Source organism: Danio rerio, chromosome 18 (assembly GCF_049306965.1).
Source record: "Danio rerio strain Tuebingen ecotype United States chromosome 18, GRCz12tu, whole genome shotgun sequence".
NCBI classification, from domain to species: Eukaryota; Metazoa; Chordata; class Actinopteri; order Cypriniformes; family Danionidae; genus Danio; species Danio rerio.
Genome location: NC_133193.1, coordinates 31,292,167 through 31,315,100, shown reverse-complemented (window position 1 = coordinate 31,315,100; position 22,934 = coordinate 31,292,167). Strand labels below are relative to the sequence as shown.

At 40.6% G+C, this 22,934-nt stretch overlaps 1 protein-coding gene across 1 annotated transcript; it reads left to right on the top strand.

Moving 5' to 3' along the window:
* Positions 1-979: 979 nt before the first annotated feature.
* LOC137488233 (uncharacterized) lies at positions 980-3,812 on the top strand. The gene is made up of 3 exons (XM_068214852.2): positions 980-2,186; positions 2,810-2,958; positions 3,045-3,812. The coding sequence occupies exons 1-3, from the start codon at positions 980-982 to the stop codon at positions 3,192-3,194; spliced, it is 1,506 nt and encodes a 501-aa protein (XP_068070953.1). The 3' UTR covers positions 3,195-3,812.
* Positions 3,813-22,934: the final 19,122 nt, after the last annotated feature.

Genomic DNA, 22,934 nt, shown 5'->3' with positions numbered 1-22,934 from the left:
TTTCCCCCGCGCCGATACTCGGCCCATGCCCCCGCCCCACGCCCCTCGCCCTGCGAGGGCTGGGGGATGTTCGGTGGGTTCGGTCGAGTCACCCGACGTGGTGAATCGAGGCCCCAGGTGCAGCGTAGGGAACGAGCTGGTGTGGGCTTCGATTCTACCCCCGCCCGAGTGTGTGCGTCTGCATCCCGTCCGTCCGCCCGCAACGCCGCCCACCCCCTGGGTTTATCCTTGCTGGCTCCCGGCTGACCCCCACCCCAGCCTACCCTGCTCCCGGGGGAGTGAGGGTGGTTGGTTGGGAGGGGAAGCTAGTGGACTCCGGCGAGGTGAAACGTGCCAGGGTCAGTGGTGCCGGGGTTACGGGCTGTCTGGACCCCCCTTTCGATGGTTGGTGCGTATCCCATGTTGGTTGTAGCAGGTCGCAAAAGCTCCCGCGGCTGGCGCGTGTGGAGCTGCCCCCTCCCCCCCAAAAAACGCCGCATGTTCGATGGGGCTCAAACAATCCCCACTTTGGGGTGGAAAAAGTGAACGAGAAAGGCTCCCGCTGGCCAGAACAGCAAAATGAAGGGGGGATAGGGAGTGAGGTGGGACACCCCTTCCCCAACTCGAGTCGTGACAAGAGAGAGAGGTGTCGAACCGCTGACCGGGGCAACGATGAAGGGACGGTGGGGTGCATTGTTTAACGGGACACCCCCTCTGGTTCCTTTGAAAAGGGGGGAAGGGAGTGAGGTGGACACCCCTCTCCCCCCTACTTGAGAAGTCGTAACAAAAGAAGGCTTGAACCGAATGGATCTCCTTAGGGCATCGGCTTACACCTCCTGGTGCGGGGGGGTGTCCTTCCCCTTTAAGAAATACGGGTCCACCAACGTCATGACGCGGAAGTGGACGCCGCCTCCGGCCGCTTATTAACCGCCGCACGTGGCGTGCGGGCCCCTTTCCCCCTCTGCATTGGCTCTAGCACGGTCATGGCTGAATGTGCCCTATGCTTCAACGTCTACAGCCGGCTTGCGCCTCACCTGACGGCCGTTCACAAGGTGGCCAACTCGGACGAGAAGCGGCTGCTGCTCGCGCTGGCCGCCGGCCGCGTGGACACACGGAAGACACCGTGCCCGGTCCCGGGCTGTCGCCGGACGCCAGCCCGCCTAGACAGGCACTTGAGGCAGCACGCGGAGCTCTCGACCTCGGGAAGGAAAGAGGCCATGGGGAGGGCGAAACGCCGGAAAGTAGCTCGGGAGTTGCAGTGGCTGCGGTCCACCCAGCCTGCAATCCCTGTCGTGTCCCAGCTAGCATCGTCCTCCGAGGGGGAGCGGGACTCGGAGGACCCAGAGGCCGGCCGCCCGTGCGCCGACCGCGGCTGCAGGCGCGCCACCGAGCGCATACAGGCTCAGCTCACGGACCTGGGGAAACAGGTTACCAAGATGCGGTCCACCCTGCTCCAAATCACACGCCTCTACCGGGAGCTAAGGAAGGGAGAAGGGGGGAGAAGGAGGAGGAAGAGGGCCAGGAGAACCAGGTCGCCTCCTGCACCACCGCCTCCCGGGCGAGGGGCGGCCGGAGGTCCGACGCCCCCCGAGCCTCCGGAGGCTTTGGAACCCACTGCCTACCCGTTCCCGGACCACGTCCCCGCGCTGAGTTGAGTATATTTCAGGCACGTCACTGTCGCTCTGCTGGGTGTGTGGCTTCGGGGAAGTTGACTCTTGGTTGTGCTCGTTCCACAGACCTTCTCTTGGGGGAGTTCGAAGGATACCAACTGGGCAGCGAGCCCACCCCCCGCCTGCGGAACAACGTCACTTCGAAGCTGGGGAGAATCAAAGCCTTCCTTGGTTACATGGCAAGGGGCACCGCGGAGCCAGGGGACTTCCTTTTCCTCAACCAACCAGCCCGAATCCGAGCGTGGGCCGCCCTGCTAGGTCAGACGCGCATGGCCGAGCCCACCAGGCAGCACTACCTGAAGAACGTGGCTCAGTTCCTGGACTACCTCTCGGAGACGCCGCCGGCCGCCTGTCAGCTCTCCAGCACGGCTCTGGTTCTGATTCGAAGGGAGGTCAGAGCCCTCATCCGCGGCATACGCCGGCGTGTCGTCGTGCACGAGGTAAGGACCAAGCAGGCGAAGGAAAGCCGACTGATCCCCAAGGCCAGCCTGGTGCGCTGTCACCGGACCGCTGGGAGGAAAATTCCCGCCCTGCTAGGTAAGCAAGCCCTTCCGCCGTTCCAGTGATTCCCCCTGTTCGTTCTTCCGGGGCACCAACAGCCCTTGGTTCATCCAGCCACGTCTGTCTGCCCCTCTCCCCCGTGAATGGGACTCATTCGGGGGGGAAGGGGGGCAGACAGACGTGGCTGGATGAACCAACGGCTGCTGGTGGCCTAGGTTTAATTTCCTCTCTGTGTCACCAGCAGTTCTTGGTTCATCCAGCCACGTCTGTCTGCCCCTCTCCCCCGCCAATGGGACTCATTCGGGGAGAAGGGGGGCAGAGAGACGTGGCTGGATGAACAAAGAGCTGCTGGTGGCCCGGAGAGGAAATGTTCGTTTCTTCTTCAGGGGCACCAGCAGTTCTTGGTTCATCCAGCCACGTCTGTCTGCCCCTCTGCCCCGCCTTCCGGTGGGAAGGGGGGCAGACAGACGTGGCCTGGTGAACCAAGAACTGCTGGTGCCCCTGAAGAAGAAACGAACATTTCCTCTCCGGGCCACCAGCAGCTCTTGGTTGAGCTGCTGGTGCCCCGGAGAACAGGTCACCAGCAGCCAAGAGCTGTTGGTGACCCAGAGAGGAAATAGAACCGTCGGTGGTCTAATCTGTCTAATGTCCTTCACCAGATAGCCTCGAATCCAACCCAAGCACTAGGCAACAGTGGCGCTTCTATGGCTCCATCTCTGGGCACCGCTGTGGAGTCTTCCAGAATCTCACAATCCAGGAGGTTGAAGAGGCCTCCAGAAGCCCCGACGAGTCTGCTTATGTCATTAACGTGAGTATGGCGCAAGTAAGGTGGGGGTCACCAGTAGCATGCTCTCTCACTCACTCACTCACTCACTGCTTGTTCTCTGATGGCAGATTACCACTCACAAAACAAACAGAGCCTTTGGGGCGGCTCAGCTGTCCCTAAACAGGGAGGAATACAGCTGGTTCCGCAGGTTTTTGGCGGAGGGAGCCAGGCTACCTATTTCTTTTTCACTTCCAGAGCCAGTCCTTGTCGGACCCTGAACAAGTACTTTCAGTCTGCTTGGCTCAGTATGGGCCTTCCAGGCAAACCCACCTTTACTGACGTACGCACTGCAATCGCGACCCATGTGAGTAGCCATTGTGACGCCCCTGTAACTACCAGCGGCGGCTTCGATCCTAATCAAGCTTCTGTCTCTCTCCGACGCAGGAAAAGAATGCACACTCTTCAGAGGATCGCCGCAAGGTGGCGCAATTCATGTGCCATGACACTTCAACCTCAGATAAGTTCTACGCACTTCACCTCGGACCTCTCCAAGCACGCGAGCGCCGCAGACTCTTTGAAAGGGCCCTGGTGGAGGAGGAGGAGGAGGAGGAGGAGGATGGGGAGGCAGCGGGCACTGAAAGCCCCCCGCGGAAAGGGCGCAAGAGGACAGAGACTTCCGTCTCTCCCCTGGTAAAAATCACATTCTCTTTGGCGTGGACAGCAGAACGTGTGGCATTGGCTAACTGCCCTTTATGTGTCTCTTTTCCAGGAGGGAACCAGCAGGAGGACGCTGCCATGGCGCCCTGCCAGGGGGAAAAGCCAGGGCGCTCGCCCGCTCGAACAAACAGAAGACTCTGAATCGTCCTGAATAAATATTGTACAACTTAACGGTCAAATGGTGTTCAGTGTCTTCATTATTCCTTTTATTTATTATCTGTGTGGTAAAAGTAAATTCAGTGGGGACAAAAATGAGCCCTGTCTTCTTAGTTCAACGCTGTATGCCTGCTGCGTCCAGGTCCTGCCTTGGCTACGTTCCGATTGGGACAGATTAGCCCTAACTTGTGTGTTAAAAGTGTCACGTGGGATGCCCTCGTCCAGGTTCTGCCTTGGCTACGTTCCAATTGGGACAAACTATCCCTGCCTTGTGTGTTAAAAGTGACTCGCGGGACGCCCCCGTCCAGGTTCAGCCTTGGTTGATAGCTCATAGGGAGAATGAATCCCTTTTGCACCACAAGGGGGTGATGGGCTGGACAAATCTGTCCAGGTCTGCAAATGCTTTGAACGCCCAGAAGGCCTTGAGTCCAATTCTGTATATTAGCAAGCTTCTCCCGGGACAGCTCGGTCCTTAGAGATGCATGAATAGGTCAGGACAGGGCAGCTGTGGAGTGGAGGTTAACTTTATGGAGGAGGGCCAAAGCTATGTCTAGATTCCAGCTCCAACTCACACCTGCTTGGACATTTTTGTCATTGTGCAGAGCTGTGGCAAACCCAGCACTTCAACCAATGCTCCATCGTGGTTTTGTCCATGGTCTCTCTTCCTAGAAATTTTATCATGCCCAGTAAGATTAGATAATTCAGACGTGTTTGATTAGGGTAGAAGTTTGCAGAAATTTGCAGAATAGTGGGCCTCCAGGAGCATGACTGAGCACCGATGTTTTAATTTGTTCTTTGAATTTGTTTTCTTTGATTCTAATTCCCACATGTTTTAATTTGGTTAGTCATTGTTTCAGTAAAGGTTTACTAAGCAATATGATAAAGGTGCTTTTGACAAAAGTGAGACCAAGTCACAAAAAACTTTTCAGCCAATCATAAGTAAGAGGGTTGTTGAGTAATTATTGTGGAAATATCCATTAATAATAAATATTGACTATTGGACATGAATTGTAAAAGCATACACCCATCTACTGTATATAAGGCTCTAACGTCAACAGAGCAAATCAGAGCACAAAACAAGCCATGAAGTTGAAGGAACTGTTTGTAGATCTCAAACACCTGAAGTACAGATCTGAGGATAAATACAGAAAAGTTTCTACAGCATTGAAAGTCTCAGTAAGCACAGTGGCCTCCATTATTCTTAAATGAAAGACGTTTGGAACTACCAGGACTCTTTCTAGATTAGGAATCAGAGTGAACCTTAGTCAAGGAGGTGACTAAAAACCAAACGATCACTCTTTGCTGTATTTCTCTGCGATGACAAGAGAACCTTCTCCACCATGCTGCAGTATACGGTAGAATCTTTAAACTCCATGACAGCATGCTCAGAGAGTTTGTCCAAAGTACCTGAAAAGCTCCCAAAAGTCTGACAAAATTCTTTGGTCTGTTAAAATCCAAACATAACTATTTGATCTAAAATCCAAGCATCCTGTCTGGAGGAAACTGGACATGAAGATGAATATAGAAATGCCAAAAATTACAGAAAAAAAAACCCATTAAGCAGACAGTCAAGATAACAAATGACTGGCTATCAAACATACAAACTCTCTACAAGCATCTCTGATAGATCTAAGAGTGGCTGTGCGCAGATACTTCTCATCCAATCTGATGGAATTTAAGAGGTACTGCAAAAATAAATAAATAAAAAATTATAATACAAAAATGGGACAATCTGCTCAAAATGAATGTGACAACCCTGTATCATCATACTCAAAAAGACCTGAGACTGGAATTAGCGCCAAAGGTGCAAAGGCAGTAAAAAGTTTTATAAATGTGATTTTAAAAAAGCACATTTATTTATTTACATATTTCAAACAAACATCTATGGCATTGTCATTTATTATGTAATATTGTTTGTAGAATTTTGAGGTAATTGAGGAATTATAAAATAAAGCTGTTACATAAAATGTGGTTAAAGTGAAAATCTCTAAATATTGACAAATGTCTGAAAATAGAAATTAAAATTAAGACCTCTTCAACCTACCTTTTTTAGTAACAGGTTATATTCTAACTTTTTAACTGAGTCAATTTAATTTCCATGCATTTAAATTTATTTTGTTTTACAGAAAAAGCAATAAAGGTAAGGTGTGTGCTATCCATATTGACATTCCTAATAATTTCCCAAGAAATAGAGACTTTTTAGAATGATTTGAACACCAATCATCTGCCAATTCCAAAGTTAGTAATCACCAGTTGGTCTCTTATTAAATAATCAAATTTTAAAATAGTTTTTTGACTCATGAAGGATCTGAGACAGATCAAAAAATCATACTATAGCTGCTACTGCTAGTGAATGAAATGAGTAGTCCTTCATAACCACAGGGTTATAATGACATATGATGATGACATTGGTCTGGGAAGATTATCTATTGGAGTTGTTCATTGAATGCAGGGATGTTCCATCGCCCTTCAACAAAGCTGCATATGCCCTTCCACATCCCTTTCCAACACATTCTCACTCCCAACTCATCACATATCGACACTTTATAGGACACCTTCTCTTCCCTTTGTGAAGCGCCGCGTACCCCATTTCTGCGTTGTTTAATGAGGAGCGAGGTCCTCCAATGCATTTGGTTGTTCCATTAAACAGTTTGCAAATATTTTCATTCATTCATTTTCTTTTCGGCTTAATCCCTTTATTAATCTGGGGTCGCCACAGTGCCAACTTATCCAGCATATGTTTTTACACAGTGGATGCCCTTCCAGCTGCAACCCATTTCTAGGAAACATCCATACACTCACATTTACACTCATACACTACTGACAATTTAGTCTACCCAATTCACCTGTACCGCATGTCTTTTGACTGTGGGGGAAACCGGAGCACCCGTAGGAAACCCATGTGAAGGCAGGGAGAACATGCAAACTCCACACAGAAATGCCAACTGACCCAGCCGAGGCTCGAACCAGCAACCATTATGCTGTGAGGAGACAGCACTCCGTACTGCTCCACTGCGTCGCCCTTGTGTATATTTATTAATATGAATAATTTCATAAACATGCATACTTTCGGAAATATTTTGGAGCACCTATTCCTGAAAAAGATTTAAATAAGCAGGAGTGTAGTCTCATATATTTATTGCAAAAACAACCATATAAAAGCAGGATATCACCTAACTCTATCTTAGTTGTACATGATTAAATTGTTATGCTATTTCAGAAGTCTGTCTGAAATCAGTTATGTGAGCTACCTTGGTGCAAAAACACTGCCTTTAGGGTTACTGCTCTATAAGGCAGTAAGACAACAGGCTGGCAGCTCTCTGCAATAATAATTATTATTATTATTATTATTAAGCCAGCCTATTTAATTTGTGGACGTTTCTTAAAGACATGCTTTTCAATGTCTAAATATGATTTGGCAAAATACCAAACTTGTTCATAAAGCCCAACCAAATTCTAAATACTGAGAACAAGATCAGAATAGTCTAAATCTTAGGAAAATAAGATGATTAACGAGATCTATTTTAACTATCTATGCACATGGTCTAAAGCACATGGTGAAAATTCACTTAAAGGCCTGGTATACTTCAAAAGAAATTGAAAAAAAGAATTGAAATTACATAAAAACAAATTCAGGCCAAAACTATTTTTTAACTTCATTTTGGCAGTTCAAATCAGTTCACCAAAGCAAACAATTTATGTTATTTTTTACGTGCTTCATATCCATGCAGTTTAGAGTCAGACTGGAGAAAAGCATCAAGCACAACAACAGTAAGTTAGCAATATGACTAAACTGGAGAGTTAAGTAGCAGAGCTGGTATAGAAGTATCAACACCTATTATCTTTTGCAGAGAGATGTTAAGACTCTGCATCGTGCCATGTCTGATAAAGTTCTAAACATTTTTGCATTTCAATGTCTGTCTGTGTCAAAATAGAGAGCAATAAAGCTTGTTTGGCATGCTGTTCCAGGAGAGAGCCCTGAGCTCATAAGATCCTCGAGACCGAGGCTCTTTCCTGTTTGCAAGGCAAGAGGGGAGTTTGAGCTCAGGTAGATCTTGAGAACTCCCAAAGATGCCTTAATAAGCTGGGGACAGCAGCCGCGTATTGATGAACCTCCCAAAAGGCAATAAAGATCCAAGCCATAACCTGCGGCTGAATGGAAAGTGATATAAAAATGGTAACAAGAGAGAGTTTGCAGGAGCAAAGATGGAACCGGTGCAGAATGTGAAGGTTTAGGTTAGAGTGATATATGAGCAATATCACACGAGTAGCAGTGCGATATGGCTGTATATCGGCACTGGTGGTGGCACTAAGGCGTACGCCTCCCACCAGTGCCGATATATCTAGCAGACACAGCGCAACATGATGTAGAAACAGCAATGAAATGAGCTACTGCTGCTGGTCAAAATGAACCCATTTCATGCAAAACTAAATGAATTTCTTCACTAATTATTTACACTAGCAGGAACAAATAGTCTTGGATAAAGTTTTTCCTGTTGTCTTAAATGCGACAAGCAGTTTGAATGCAGAATGAATGGAGAATGATTGACAGGCGCAGCTGCGGGAAGCGCTGAACTGAACATGAATTTAAACACGTGAATATTCATTTGTGCTTCACATTAAACTGTAGAATGGCTTCAGAACATTTGGGATGTAGTAGGCCTACATGACAATGTTCTTGTGGCTTATTATTGGCTACATTAATGGCTTAGTTGGCTTATAAACACAGAATATAGCGCAAGATTAGATTTGGATCATAGCCAGCTGACCGATACCCGATCCAGCAAAAATATGCGGTATCAAACCAATATCCGATCTAAGTATTGGGATTGGTGCATCCCTAGATTCATGGACTATAAGTACTGCTTAAACACAAACACTGTTGCTGAGTCTTGTTATCTGTTATAGTGACATTACAACGTGTTTCCTTTGTCTGCCCTTGCAGTGTTTTTGATCGTTGCCTTGTTTCTTTGTTTAATCCTGTTTGCTGCCTGCCTTGTAACCATCTGGTTGTTAATTTGACTACGACTCTAGATTGCCCACATATACCTGTTTGCTCGTGTGTTGATTATTGCTTGCCTGACATTCATTCATCTTCTGCAGTTTTTCCGGGGCCGGGTTGCGGGGGCAGCAGTCTTAGGAGAGAACCCCAGACTTCCCTATCCCCAGACTGCTGCCCCCGCGACCATCCTGCTAAATAAAACCCTGCATTTGCATCCTCACCCTCGTCGTCAGTGTCACTCCCCTGGTTCTAATATTACTCCAGTTCTTTCATCATTGCATTGGCTCCCTATTACAGTTTTTCAAAGTTGCTTCATACAACTCTCTGCTTTATAACATTATAATTTGCTTTGTAATTTCAGTCAAAATTAACTAAACTTGTGAATGCTGAATAGTCATTCCATTTAAAACTAATAGTCCTCATTTCATTACTTGATTCATTACATACAAAATGTTGAAACAGTTGTCAAAATCTGTCAAGCAAATATATTAGAAAAATCTTTTTTTTTCTTAAAATGTCTTTTAAATCGAATAATTTCATGAAGGATTTACAGACATGTGTATGTTGTAGGTTCACTTCCCAAATGTACTGCAATATTGTTTAAAGTTGTGCACAGCTCTACCCAAATGAAGTTTATGTTTGTTGTAAATAAGGGTGTATTTATTCCTTTGCACAATGCTGTGAATAAATTAGAATTGTAAAGAGCAAAAGCACAAAAGTGAAACACATATTCAATGTCTTGTACTCAGATGCCTCATTAAATGCAGTGATGTCTAACTTTACTGTAGTTTTCAAATGGCTGTGCAAATAGTACTGTACAGTGCTGTCTTGAGCATTTGCAGGAAGTGCCAACAAAATCTGACTTTTTTGCATTGGAAAGATGTACAGAGTAAACTGTCACAATGAAAACATGAAAAAGCCATATGACTATCTTGTTAATAAACCACGGTGTCAGGACTTTTCTTCTTGATGACACTTGACACTTTCATTGACATTAATACTTGCTTTTGTGGAATTAGCTATCCATTTTGAGAAAGTGACATGCTTTTGGAGGTTTTCAACTAGGTTTTGCAGCTTGTGCTAATTGTTTTGAGAAATGCATTAACTGTTATGCAAATGTAAATAGTGTTGTGAGAAATGCACCAAAGCCACTAAGAAAAACTGTAAAATTGTATAAATTAAAAATGTTATTGACTACCTACAAAGCCCTAAACGGCCCTTAGCTCTACAGTATTTGAGGGAGCTACTGGTGTATTATTGCTTCTCACATTCACTACGCTAAATTCATTCGGGACAGTTGATTATTCCCAGAATATTAAAAATCAACTGTAGGTTGTAGATCTTTCTCATATCTGGCACCTAAACTCTGGAACAGCTTTCCTAGCACAGTTCTGGAAGCAGACACACTCTGTCAGTTTAAAACTAGATTAAAGGCACATGTTTTTTTGCATTAGCGTACACATAAAACGCAAATGCTTTGAAAATACAAATCCTCTAAGGATTGTTAGTCCTTTATCTAACAAAGGACTAACAATCTTTGACATCTGCGCCTATGTTAATCTGCTTATATTATTCCAGAGGTTTCCATAATCCTGGACCAGGCCTATCCTGAGCAGCTGTGGTGGTCATGGAGGAGTGGAGAACATTAGACTGATTCCTGTAAGACCCCAGTGACAGACGAGTCGTCTCATTGATCCTGAGGGGCCAGCCTGTACACCACCCACTGACCCCCACCTGCAGCTTCTTCACCATGGACATCCAACATTCTCCAGCCTTTGTTGTCTAACTTGCAGCTCTGCACAAGATGTTTGGGTTGAGGAGAAATGGTCATGCCGAACTGAGCCTGGTTTCTCTTGATGGTTTTTTCCTTCACTTTCAGTTGGTGAAGTTTTTTCCTCACCTGCTAAAAAACACAAGGTATTTACTTACTGCTGGGTAAATATGGAACAGAACACATCAGGGGTTAAATTAACCATATTAAATAAAAAAACTGATTTTATTTTAGATTTTCATTAGAACATAAATACAGAACTTCATTTCAGCAAGATTTTATTTATGATGCAGTATTCAACCATCATTTCTCCTTTCAGTATCCCACAAATTTTTTTTTGACATAACATGAGTTTTAGCTTGTAAAATAAGGTATTTATTAAAAATAAAAATTAGTTTTTTTATTTTAAAAACAGAATTATTTTATATATTAAATCCCATAATCATATTTAACATCATTTAATTTCATTTAGATTATGTTCTAAACTCAGTTAAATAGTGCACATACAGGAGAGTATCTGATAACAAAGTTTTTATTTCCACAGTGATATAAGCAATGGGCATAGCAGCAATTAAAAAAAAGAGATAGACATGCCAGATGAGACAAGTTTTTACCTTGAGCTAAAGGCTGTGGCCAGTTTAGTGTGAGTCTGAATTAAAATCTGGATTAAAACATTGTTTTATTACATCAATGCAAAAAAATGCATTCATACTCACAAGAGTTGAATAAACTCAGAATGATAAAACTCCATTCTTGAGGAAATAATTCACAAATTTCTTTAGAAAGAAGCTTATTTTTTATATTTATGTTAACTATACTTATACTTATAATAATATTTTATTTAAATTGATATCACTATTCTCCACCCATGAGTCCCGCCAAGAACACAACTCAACAAATTAAAATGCTGTTTAATAGCTACTGTAGCTAAATAAATAATAAATGAATGAATCTGGTTTTAAATCACTTGTTTTACCTCAAATCACATTGTAATTTATTCATAGTTAAGGCATCACACCCAAAAGGGTTATTTATTTTGTTATGATCGTTTCTGCAGAAAGCAGTAGTGATATTCAAATAATAAACATTGCTTTATGGTTCATTGTTTTGAGTAGTTTGTTTTGCGGTGACGATTCGCTCTCTCTAGCCTTTTGATGATGTTTTTCTTTTGTCACAAAAAAATGTTCACGTGTGCTTATCGGGACCATCGTAAGGTTAAATGTGAGTTGCAGTTCAGCTAGGAATTTGCAGCTTCTTAACCAACCAGTTCCAGACAATGTACATTACCAGTTCAGCACTCGGGTGGGGTTAAGTGCTCAAACTTTACGTAAAGCACGCTCTAGCCCACCTCTTTACCGGGCAATGGCCAGCGAAACGAACCGCCCTCAGCGGCAGAACGGGGACTCGCAATCAAAAGAACCGGGCAGCAGGCACGATACAGATCGCCTAGCCCTAGTGTGACTACACCCTTGATGATGCGACAATATACGGTTTACTCGAGTGATCTTGTGGACTAAAATCATATAAGGTTAATGTTAAATACAAACAATGTACAAATACAAAAAAATACAAATGTACTGTACAAACTGGTAGTAAGAAATTTGAAAATTTAAAAGGTCTGACTAAGGGCTGCTATGAGCATAAATTTAATTTTAATAATCTAAAAAGGCAAGAAATTTTATGCTACACTATTTTCACTGCAATTAAATAAATTAGTATATATATATATATATATATATATATATATATATATATATATATATATATATATATATATATATATATATATAAATATAAAAATATGTGGTATCTCAGTCAGCCCCTGCTGTGAGTTGATTTGACACAAGGAGCTAGGTTGAAACTACCCAAGACTCTGAAAATAACCCCCCAAAATTACCCAAATGCCTCAACCCAAGATTTGGTACAAAAAATAGCCCCCTATTTATTAGAGTGCATTGCTGTCGTCTCTGGCTTGCATGTTTGAGGACTTGTGGAGCTGTGCATCGATGGATTTGCTATTCAGTGTTTGGACTTTCAGCAGTGATAATTAAACCACACTAAACTGAACTAAACACTTAAACTCTGAAAACTAGAATGACACAGTTTCAATTTAGTATAATCTTCTATGTTAGGCTGCTTTGACACAATCTACATAGTAAAAGTGCTATAGAAATGAAGATGAATTGAATTGAATTTTCTTTCCCTCTAAAAAGTTTGTTTAATTTGCTTGTTTGTTTCTTTTGCATCTTTTATTTAATATTATTGTATAAGTTTCGATTCACAGCAGCTAACGTCTCAGGGGAATTAAAGTAATTATAGGTTTGTCATAATTATGTTTAGCCCATTTTCATCCTCTGAGCCACATGGGGCATAACAGCACTTCTGGCACATTCAGGCCTAAAGTGCCTGTCTTTATTCTCTTAATGAGTTAAGATATGGTTTTCGACATAACATTTTGCAATAAACCAGTCAAAGTCTCATCTCTCACTCCTTTTAAGAGGTAGTTGATGTCACACCATAGAGGATTTGCTATTTACATTCTGGACTTTGTAGGTGGAAAACCTGAAAGCTTCACTAGTAAGGAAATATACCATCTATAGAACCAGCCGAGTTCCACCAGGTTTCCACATGTGAGCAAGGCATGAGAGGAGGTATTGTTTATCTTTATGTAGACAATAATAGTCTTTCACCATTTAATTAGTAATTTTTCGTTATTACAAAAAATGTTGTTGCTGCTATGCATCTGTGTGTATAATAAGCAATGTGTACACATGTTTTGGACCCACCTATCAGTTGCCTTAAAATAGCTACATGCTAACAATGTGCCTTAACACCTCCTTTTCAGACCAGCATGCCCATGGGTGCATAAATGGGCACAAATGCGTTTGCTATTTAAAAAACCGGGCAAAAAAAAAAAGAAAAAAAAGACATTTGTATCGTGCATTGCACCAAATCTATGATAGAGCCCAATGTACAAACAAGCAAATAAAAAACAAACAAACAAACAAATAAACTGAATGTCTTTTCAGAACCGTGTAATTAATAGTTGTTGCACTGATAGTACAAATAGCATAGCATGAGAAACCAATGTTTACTAGTTTAACTGGACTTGGTTTTATTTACTAATGTTGATAAATAAGCCAATACACAAATCAAACATCTCTAGATTTTCTCGATTTTATGGTCCACTGTGTTCTTCACTAAAAAAAGGCTTCTGTCATTGATTCTTGCTCAATCCCAAGAGGCTTCTATGTGCTGTAACTGTCCATTGTAATGAAGGCTCCTTTTATCACCATTTTCCTTCAGGTCAAAGGGCACTCATTGAGACAAATGTGCAACAAAATGAATGATGACCAAAGCAATCAGAAGTATATCATAGAATTCTGCTTGTCACTGGAACTATTGGATGCTCTTTAGCTATAAATCTCCTAGATTCATTCCAAACACACAATTCAAAGATCATGCATTCTCAATCCAGTATACTTTTATGACTATGATTTACTGTTTTTAAGCAGCTGTTAATTTTTTCCCTCATAATTTTGCACAAATCTTTTTAGCTCCTGCCTCTTACATAAACGGTTTTATAATAAAATTTACACACTGCTCAATTTCTGTTTGTAGCCCATACTACAAATAGAGTTGAAAGCGCAACTACTGGTGTAATGTAGTCCCAAAGCATTTGATGCACTAACTTCTTATAAAGGTTAGATCTTTTATCCTCACACATGCATTAAATACAGTGATTATTAGGTAGGTCACATAAGAACATGACAGCATTTTCATTTTAAGGCAACACTATTCACATTATAAAATTAATTACATCATATGCTTGTTTCGCCATATTGTAAGTGCAACATTTTCACCATGTTATCTCTCGACTTGGATTGAAAACAAATCATGTAACAATAAACCAAACAGAACATGTACAGTATGAATTACTACAAATCTACATATAATAATAACAGGGTTGTTGCTGCCACAAGTATCCTGCTCTGTCTCTAAAAAGCAGCCCCAGGTTTATCCAGCATAGTACAAGACATATCATGCAAAGGTGAAAGTTCTATCATCTATACACAGCCTTGTGTCATTGAAACACTTATGACTTTCTTTTTTCTGCTTACCATAAAGAAAAAAATCATCTTGTTGACTTCTTTGCATTATAGCGTAACAAGAAAAGACACTCTTGGTCACATTTATTTTCAAATTATTGTGCAAAAACCAACAAAAAGACTGCATATCAGTAAGAGCACATAATAGATGCATGCGTGCTGATATGTGAAATTATACTTGCCACAAAAAAACAAAAAATCTTTATTTTTTTAAGTACTTGTTCATATTCACATTAAAAAACGTAGTATTTTGTAAACTAAAAAACAAACTAAATAGAAAGAAAGAACATTAAATAATCAAATGTAATCCAAGCTAAACACACACACGCACGCACACACACATTCAATATTTACGATCCAAGATCACTAATTACTTGTAGACTATTACTATAGTTGCAGAGACATTCTACAAAATATAGCTAATATTACTTTAACATAAATGTAATTCCAATGGTTGAAACAATAAATGTACATTTTTGCAATGTTTTGAAATATATGTTGCATGTATAATACTGTAAGTAATGGGGATTTACTACAGTGGTTCGAACTGTAGTTCTGCCGAATGACTATAAAGTTATCAGTACAATGGTGAAAACTGTACATTCCTGATCAAACCATCCTTCTGCAACATACCAAAAACGGAAATAAGGGCACTTATAATAGCTAAAAATGTGGGAAAGCGTTGCTATTATGTGATTGTTTTGTATTGCAATATGGAGCGATTAAGTGTAACGTTGAATTAAAAGTAATTCACAACCAGGCCCTGATATTATCAGTAAATGACCTACAATGTGCAACTCTGTAATTGGTGCGGGTTACTGGGGATTCTTATTGGTGCTGATATGTGACTGCAGACGATTACATTAGGCTGCATTCAGTTCCGTGTACACATTACTTTGATTTCTTTTGAGAGAGAGAGAAAGAGAGAGAGACCTCACATTAACTCTCTAAGTGCCATTTCAGTTCACTTCCAAGTGAAAAATAGTAATTAAATGACTCACTCTGTCTAATCTTCAAGAAGAGTACACATTTAGCTCCTTTTTCATGTCCTGTGGCTGACTCGCTTTGCTTCCCGCTATTCTGATACGGGGATGCAGTTCCAGCTTTTCGGGTCTCATTTGATCAGGCTCATTATCAGATTTACTCGTGGTGCTAAAAAATTTTTTAAATATAATTGACTGCCTCTTTGCTATTTTAAAAATAAAATTTAGGATACCACTATCCTTAAGATATCATTTAGGTTGCCACTATGCCATTATTTCTTTTCGCTGCTCAATGTGTGCAAAAAAATAACCATCAACCAACGAGAGTGATTGTAAGCGTAAGAAAGATGATTGGTTGAAAATATTGTTCAGGGTTAATAGTTAAAGCTCCGCTGGGCAGCAACTTAAAAAAACTTTTTTTGAAGTGTTGTGAATGAAGGGCTCTGGGACGAATGTCCGCGTGTGCCCAATAGAAACGAGGCAGCCAGCAAGCTCAGAAAAAAAAAAAACACTCCATGGCAGTGCTGCTGAAACTTCAACTGAGAAATATTTCTCTGCCTGCGTCAAGCTCAGCCGATGTCCCGCCCCTGAGAGGCTCCGCACACAACACTGTAAAGTGCCATCCATATTAAACTCACAGGCCGCACTAACATTAAACTTTCAAATTAAGGTGAAGGTAACAAACTATCGTCCCGCAGGCTGCAATTGCCCCCGTGGGCCGCGAGTTTGAGACCCTTGTTCTACTTGTATGTGATATATGTATTTGATTCTATTTCTTTTTGTACAGTATTATGTCTACATTTCATTGACTATGGCCTCGTTTACACTGTCAGGTCTTGATGCCCAACTCCGATTTTTTTGTCTATATCTGATTTGTTTGCCTGTCTGTTTACACGTTGTTTTAATTGTGACCCATATCCAATTCATACGTTTACACTTGCCATACAATTTAAGATGTCGCGCATGCATAAAGGCACGTTCTAGCATCTGTGCCATGATGATATAATCCATTTATAAATAATATTGTTTTGTTTGCGTCTAACCATCCACACAAAATATTCTTATTATTTTGTTGCTGTTGTACCATGGATATTTTCTCAAATTATCATTAAGCGTGGAGCTAACAAATTACTAGATAAAATAAGAATTTAATCGGTTGTTATCAGTTAAACAAGCCGAGTCTTTACCAGAAGCGGCCTGGACTCTACACACAGACTCGGGCCATATATGGTTAACAGGAATCATCACAAACAGATGTGCGCGAGCGATATGGAGCGATATGGATAACACTTGTCAATGCCAAGTAGGAGCCAGAGGCGCCGAAGGGCAGCAGAGCTCGGGGCGATTACTACCTGCTATCTGGGACTAGCCACGATGGAAGAAATAGTCTTGTTTTTAGCTCTGCGAAATATGCAAAGTGTAAAAGCAGTGAATGGTTCAGTCCAGATTTACCCCTACGCAGTTTATGTAATGGTACGGCCCTGGTGTGTGTGTGTGCGCGTGTAGTTGAAGACGTAGCTTTTGCCTGTGTGCGCAGTGCTGCGCACTGGTGTTGAAGAGAACATAGTTGTTCTATGTCTAGCCCGCAGTGCGTGTTTTATTAGCGACAAAAAGCAAAAGTTACAACACGAAATTCGCCCAACTCTACAATGATTTTGAGGCAGAGGTGGGAAAGGGCCATCATCGGAGCTTGCACTTATGGTTTATGTGCTGTATGTCCTCCACTATTCAGAGGAATGTATGGGTACGAGAGAGGTCTCAGGTCTGGTGGGAGCAAATTGTGGCGACTAACCACTTTCCTCTGTTTCCTCTGATGTTGTTAACCGCGTTGGTATCTCCACAAACACTCTTACTTCTGTCATTAAACCGCGGAGAAGCACCACATTGTCGCAAGTTTAATGATGTACAGAATGAAATGCCTCAATAAATCCGATCTGCCTGTTTACATGACAGTCGCATTGTCACATATCCGATCTGTATCTGATTTATTTCCACATATGAAGGAGGCCTGAAACCGATCTCTGAATATCCAAATGCATGTGTTTTTTTCGTGTTTACACGGTCATAGAACATATCCGATCTGTGTCACATATGAGCAAAAAATCGGAATTGGGTCGCATTTAACTGGCAGTGTAAACGGGGCCTATATGACTTTATTTTATTGGTGGTGAAGCAACCATTTTTTCTATTTGATGGATCACTTAATTTATATGGTTTTACCTATCTTTTTACAAAAGTTTTGAAGAGTCAAAGATTTGATAGAGTTGCCTTCAACAAGGGACAGATCATGTTTAAATTTTTTTATTTTAAAAGGGTAAAAATTTTCATTTAATACTTAATCGATTAATTAATTAATTTTGGCTGTCAGTATGGCTCAATAATAATAATATCTAATAATTATGATAATAATATAAAATGCAAAAATAATTAATATACTAATCAATACTTAGGCGTCACAGTAGGTAGTGCTGTCGCCTCACAGCAAGTACGTCGCTGGGTCACTGGTTTGAGCCTCGGCTGGGTCAGTTGGTGTTTCTGTGTGGAGTTTGCATGTTCTCCCTGTGTTCGCGTTGGTTTTCCTCCATAGTCCAAAAACAAGCGGTACAGGTGATTTGGGTAGGCTAACTTGTCCATAGTGTATGAGTGTGTGTGGATGTTTTCCAGGGATGGGTTGCAGCTGGAAGGGCATCTGCTGCGTAAAAACGGGCCGGATAAGTTAGCGGTTCATTCCGCTGTGGCGACCCCAGATTATGAAAGGGACCAAGCCGAAAAGAAAATGAATGAATGAATAAATAATACGTAATATACTACTCATGATAATGCATATATGAACTAGTTCAGGAATTGAAAAGATTTTACTAGAGTTATTGATCAAACAAAATTAATTTTCAGAATATATTCGAGATGACAGAAAATAAATAGGAAGACAAAGGGCCCTATCATACACCTGCTGCAATGTGGCGCAAGGCGCGACGCAATTGTTGTTTGCTAGTTTCAGCTTGGCCTAAGAGTCATTTTGACTTTTCTCGTTTTGCGCCACGCTGTTTAAATAGCAAATGCATTTGTGCTCATATGTGCGCCCATAAGCTTTCTGGTCTAAAAAAGGAGGTGTGTTGAGGCACATTGCTGGTGCGTTGCTATTTTGAGGAACTAGATTGTTCAATAGACTAGAACAAAGCCGGTCTATAGTCCAGTGCAGAGTTGTGCGCCTAGCTTACACACTGCTTAATACATACAGGATGCACAGCAATATGCAAATATCTTTACATATAACAAAATATTAAAATAATAAGGATTTTTTTTAGGATATAATAAGGATATATTTAAGGTATAAATATAAAGGATTAAAATATTACAAAACATTATTTTCTAGCCTACATAAATATAAAAACCATACTTTCTTGCCTTCATCTCGGGGGCTTTTTAAATTTATTTATGACAATTTGCTTTTGTATAATGTTATGATGATTAGCAGTATTATTTATCATATGCATATTTATATTTATTTTATTAAAAACAAGCTTTAATTTGCCCACCTGTCAGGTTTTAGTCCATATGGGGCAAAGCATGTGTATTAGGATATAACTCAGTTTTTTAGACCACACATCGTTATTATTGTTCATTTATTAGTTTGCTGGAAATAAGAACTGAATTTAGAAATAGTTTTGAGACAAATCTTTGCGCTTAACTAAAGAAATCAATTATTTATAGGCTAATATAAATTTTAGCTAATATAAAAATCATTTATAGGCTAAAAAGAAGTTTCTCTATCCACGAAAGTGAAAGCGAAAGTAAATAATGAGGAGGCTCATCTTTCATTCTCGCACTTTAGATGCTCTGTTTAATTGTTTTCTTAATAGTGAAACGCTCAGTTTTTCTCATTTAAAAAAATAAGCTCAACCCTTTTAGACCACTCGCCACTGCGCAAAGCGAATTTTTCCGTCTTTAAAATATCAAAAGTGGATTTCGACACGCCCTTATTGTTTTTGCGCCTTGCACTTTGCGCTTGGATCGTCAAATCAGAGCCCAAAGAGAGTAGAGTTGCTGTTTAAGCCAAGTTTTCCGCTTGTGCTTCCCACACTTCCTGCTTGCACAAGGTATCCTTTAAGCACAATACAGTTAATAGATTCACTTCACATTCACATGGTCAATTTAATTTATTGGCATATTTAGTTTAGATGGCATGTCATAGCATAAGACTCATACATAAATACTAAAGCAAGGCTACAATAAGCCTGTTAGAGAATCTAACAATTGTCCAAACATAGAATAGTCAAACAGACAGGAATCAATGATTACACATGTTTTCTGTCTATTTGTTGACTAGTCTATTTTTGGACCATTTTTACTGAAGATGTTCAATTGGTATGGCTTTAAAACACAAGCACATAATAAACCTCAAAGATGAACTATAATGTCTCGTGAGCTTTTCAGCACTAAAGCGATTAGTCAAGTGAAGCTGCGGCTGACAGTAAAAACAATAAAAACCTAAAGGGCATTGCTAGTCATGGCATCGATGGAGTGTATATTAGTGGGGTGCTGTTATCTGCGTTAACGTGCTGAGTTAACACGAGACTCTTATCACGTGATAAAAAATATCGCCATTAATCTTTTCTCAAAGTTGATTTGGGAGCTTGGTCTATTCTACGCAAACTATGATGACTTTCACCTTGATATTTTAGCGCAGATGTATACCTGACCAGTGAGTCGTCAGACTAAAAAGTGCCCTTCTGAATCAAATCAGCCGGATGCCTGACTTTAACTGCAGTTCGGCAGTTTCACTTTAACTCATGAACATTTCATTCATTCCCTGTGACAAACTGGGGTATTAGACGTAAATAAGGAGTAAGGACTGGTGAGAGTGTTATGGAATTTAATAACGGATGTCAAATGGAAAGAAAAAACTTCAGCATTTCGTGATGTGTGTGTGTGTGTGTGTGTGTGTGCGGCCCATGTCGGAAAATATGGCGCAAAGTCTTACATGACGGTAATAGTTTAATTGTGGTGTTTACTTCAATAATTCCAATAATATATATAATAATATTATTTATGCATACTCCACATGTCTTAATTCCATTTCTGTTTAGTTCATTTAGGAATTTAGCCAGATTAAGGTGATCAAAAATCACTGTTTCTAGCTTATGTAGGGCCTACAGTTCAAAATTCATGTTTAATTGAATAAATAGTTAGTAAACACAAGTACATCTTTTTGAACATCATTTATCTTTATCACCAATTATCATAGTAGAATAGTTTCTCAAACAGTTTGTGATGCATTTTGGAAACAGGAGATGAGCCCCTGGTCCAACGCGTCACCTGGCTTGGGTAGCACACATATTCTGAATGCCTTCAGCAGAATTCCAATGAGCTATTTTAATCTAGATTAATTCTGAGATTAATCTAGATTAAAAAAATAATCTATACCCACCTCTAATAAATAAATATATATATATATATATATATATATATATATATATATATATATATATATATATATATATATATATATATATATCATTAGAGGTGGGCATAACATGTTGTACTTTACATCTTTTTATGCAGCTTATTAAAAGAAAATCATGGACCTGTAATGTCAGTTTTATATGATAATCAAAACCAAAAGAGGCACAATAAGAGGCCCACCATACTACTAAACATGCACACAAAATATAATGCAAAACAATTAAATTATTTTTTTTCTGTCTCTTTAACTGTGCACTGTATGAAAGATTATTGTGAGACACAATAATGTAATTTTAATCTTTCCGGAAAAAGAGTATTAAATCTGCCATTCACAGATTTATCTTATTCTGCAAATAACATAATCTGGCACATTTTTCTTGTCACCTAAGCTTATATTCATTATAACCAATGCACTGGACCACAGCTGTAGTCTTTGCGTCTGGCCTGGTTCAGGTTCCATGATGATGCATGGTGTTTTTTTCTAACTTACTATGTTTTTTTTTCCTTTTGCACGGTCATCTATATTTCTGAAATTTTAGCTAGCTTGCTGGACAACCAGGGCAGTCCACACATCGAATTTGAGGACATGCTCAGAAATGCTGTGTGCCTTGATCATAAATGCAGAAAAAATCAAGTGACTATAGTCTGCAGAACCAGCAGGTAATAGAGCTGACACACACACACACACACACACACACACACACACACACACACACACACCACACACACACACACAAGATTGTTCTATTAGGACTACATGTGCACATATATATTTTTTACATTCATATTTTTATATTTTCTTGATACTTTGTTTTAATATGGTTCATAAGATGTTCTTTCCCATGATTGGGGACTATAATTGTTACTTAAAAAAAAACATAAAACATTTGTACATGTTCAGGTAAATAAAATAGGAATCACAGTCTTACCAGCCAGTGAAGTCTGAAAGCATATGTAATTGGATTTTGCCCAAATGTAGCATTTTTTTCACTATGCATGCATTTCAGAAATTGTTTTTACAAAGTATGTCTTTTATGCTGTAACTACCAATAAAACAAGGTTACAGTATCATATATGAAGCTCAATTTATGCATAAGCCAGACTAAAATGACAAAGAACATTGTTGTTCAAGTTTTTTCCCTTTAATATTTCATGTGTGCGCACATCTTTGCAAATTATCATAATAATTATAGAGTGATGCTAGAATTACAGGCCTTGGTTCGTTTCAGATGAAAGAACTGTGTATACCAGCATGCAAAAGTACCATTCTTGCTCTGCTTAATGTATTGACAATACTATTTCATTTCCAGGTATTCAACTCTCTGCTGTTGAGCCCATTTGCAAAATAAAGCAGTCTATCTTTAATGGCAGCGAAAACCCATTGTGTTCTGATGTAGGTTTGTGAAGATGTATGATAAATAATGCATATAAACCTCCATGTATACTCATATACAGTACATACACAAATAGTTATAAAAAACAACGTAATAGTCTAATGCTTTTTTTAAGTTTGTTCAACTAAAATATTATTATTAATTCTGCTGGATATTGAGGGGCTTGCCAAAGGCATAGTTGAGGAGGTTCACCAGGGCTTGATCGTTGAACCCCAGCCCATCTGCTGTCACACAAAACTTAGCTGCAAAACTTCCTACCTTATGCCACATTGCCGCAGCGACTGCAAACTGATGAGCTGCAACATGCGGCTGGAGAAGGGGCTGTCTTTACTCTGCTGGGTCCTCATTTGGCCAGTTCGTACTGTCACTGTCACGATCGGGGTTGGGAAAAAGGGGCGAGGACCCAAGCGCAGAGTGAATAAG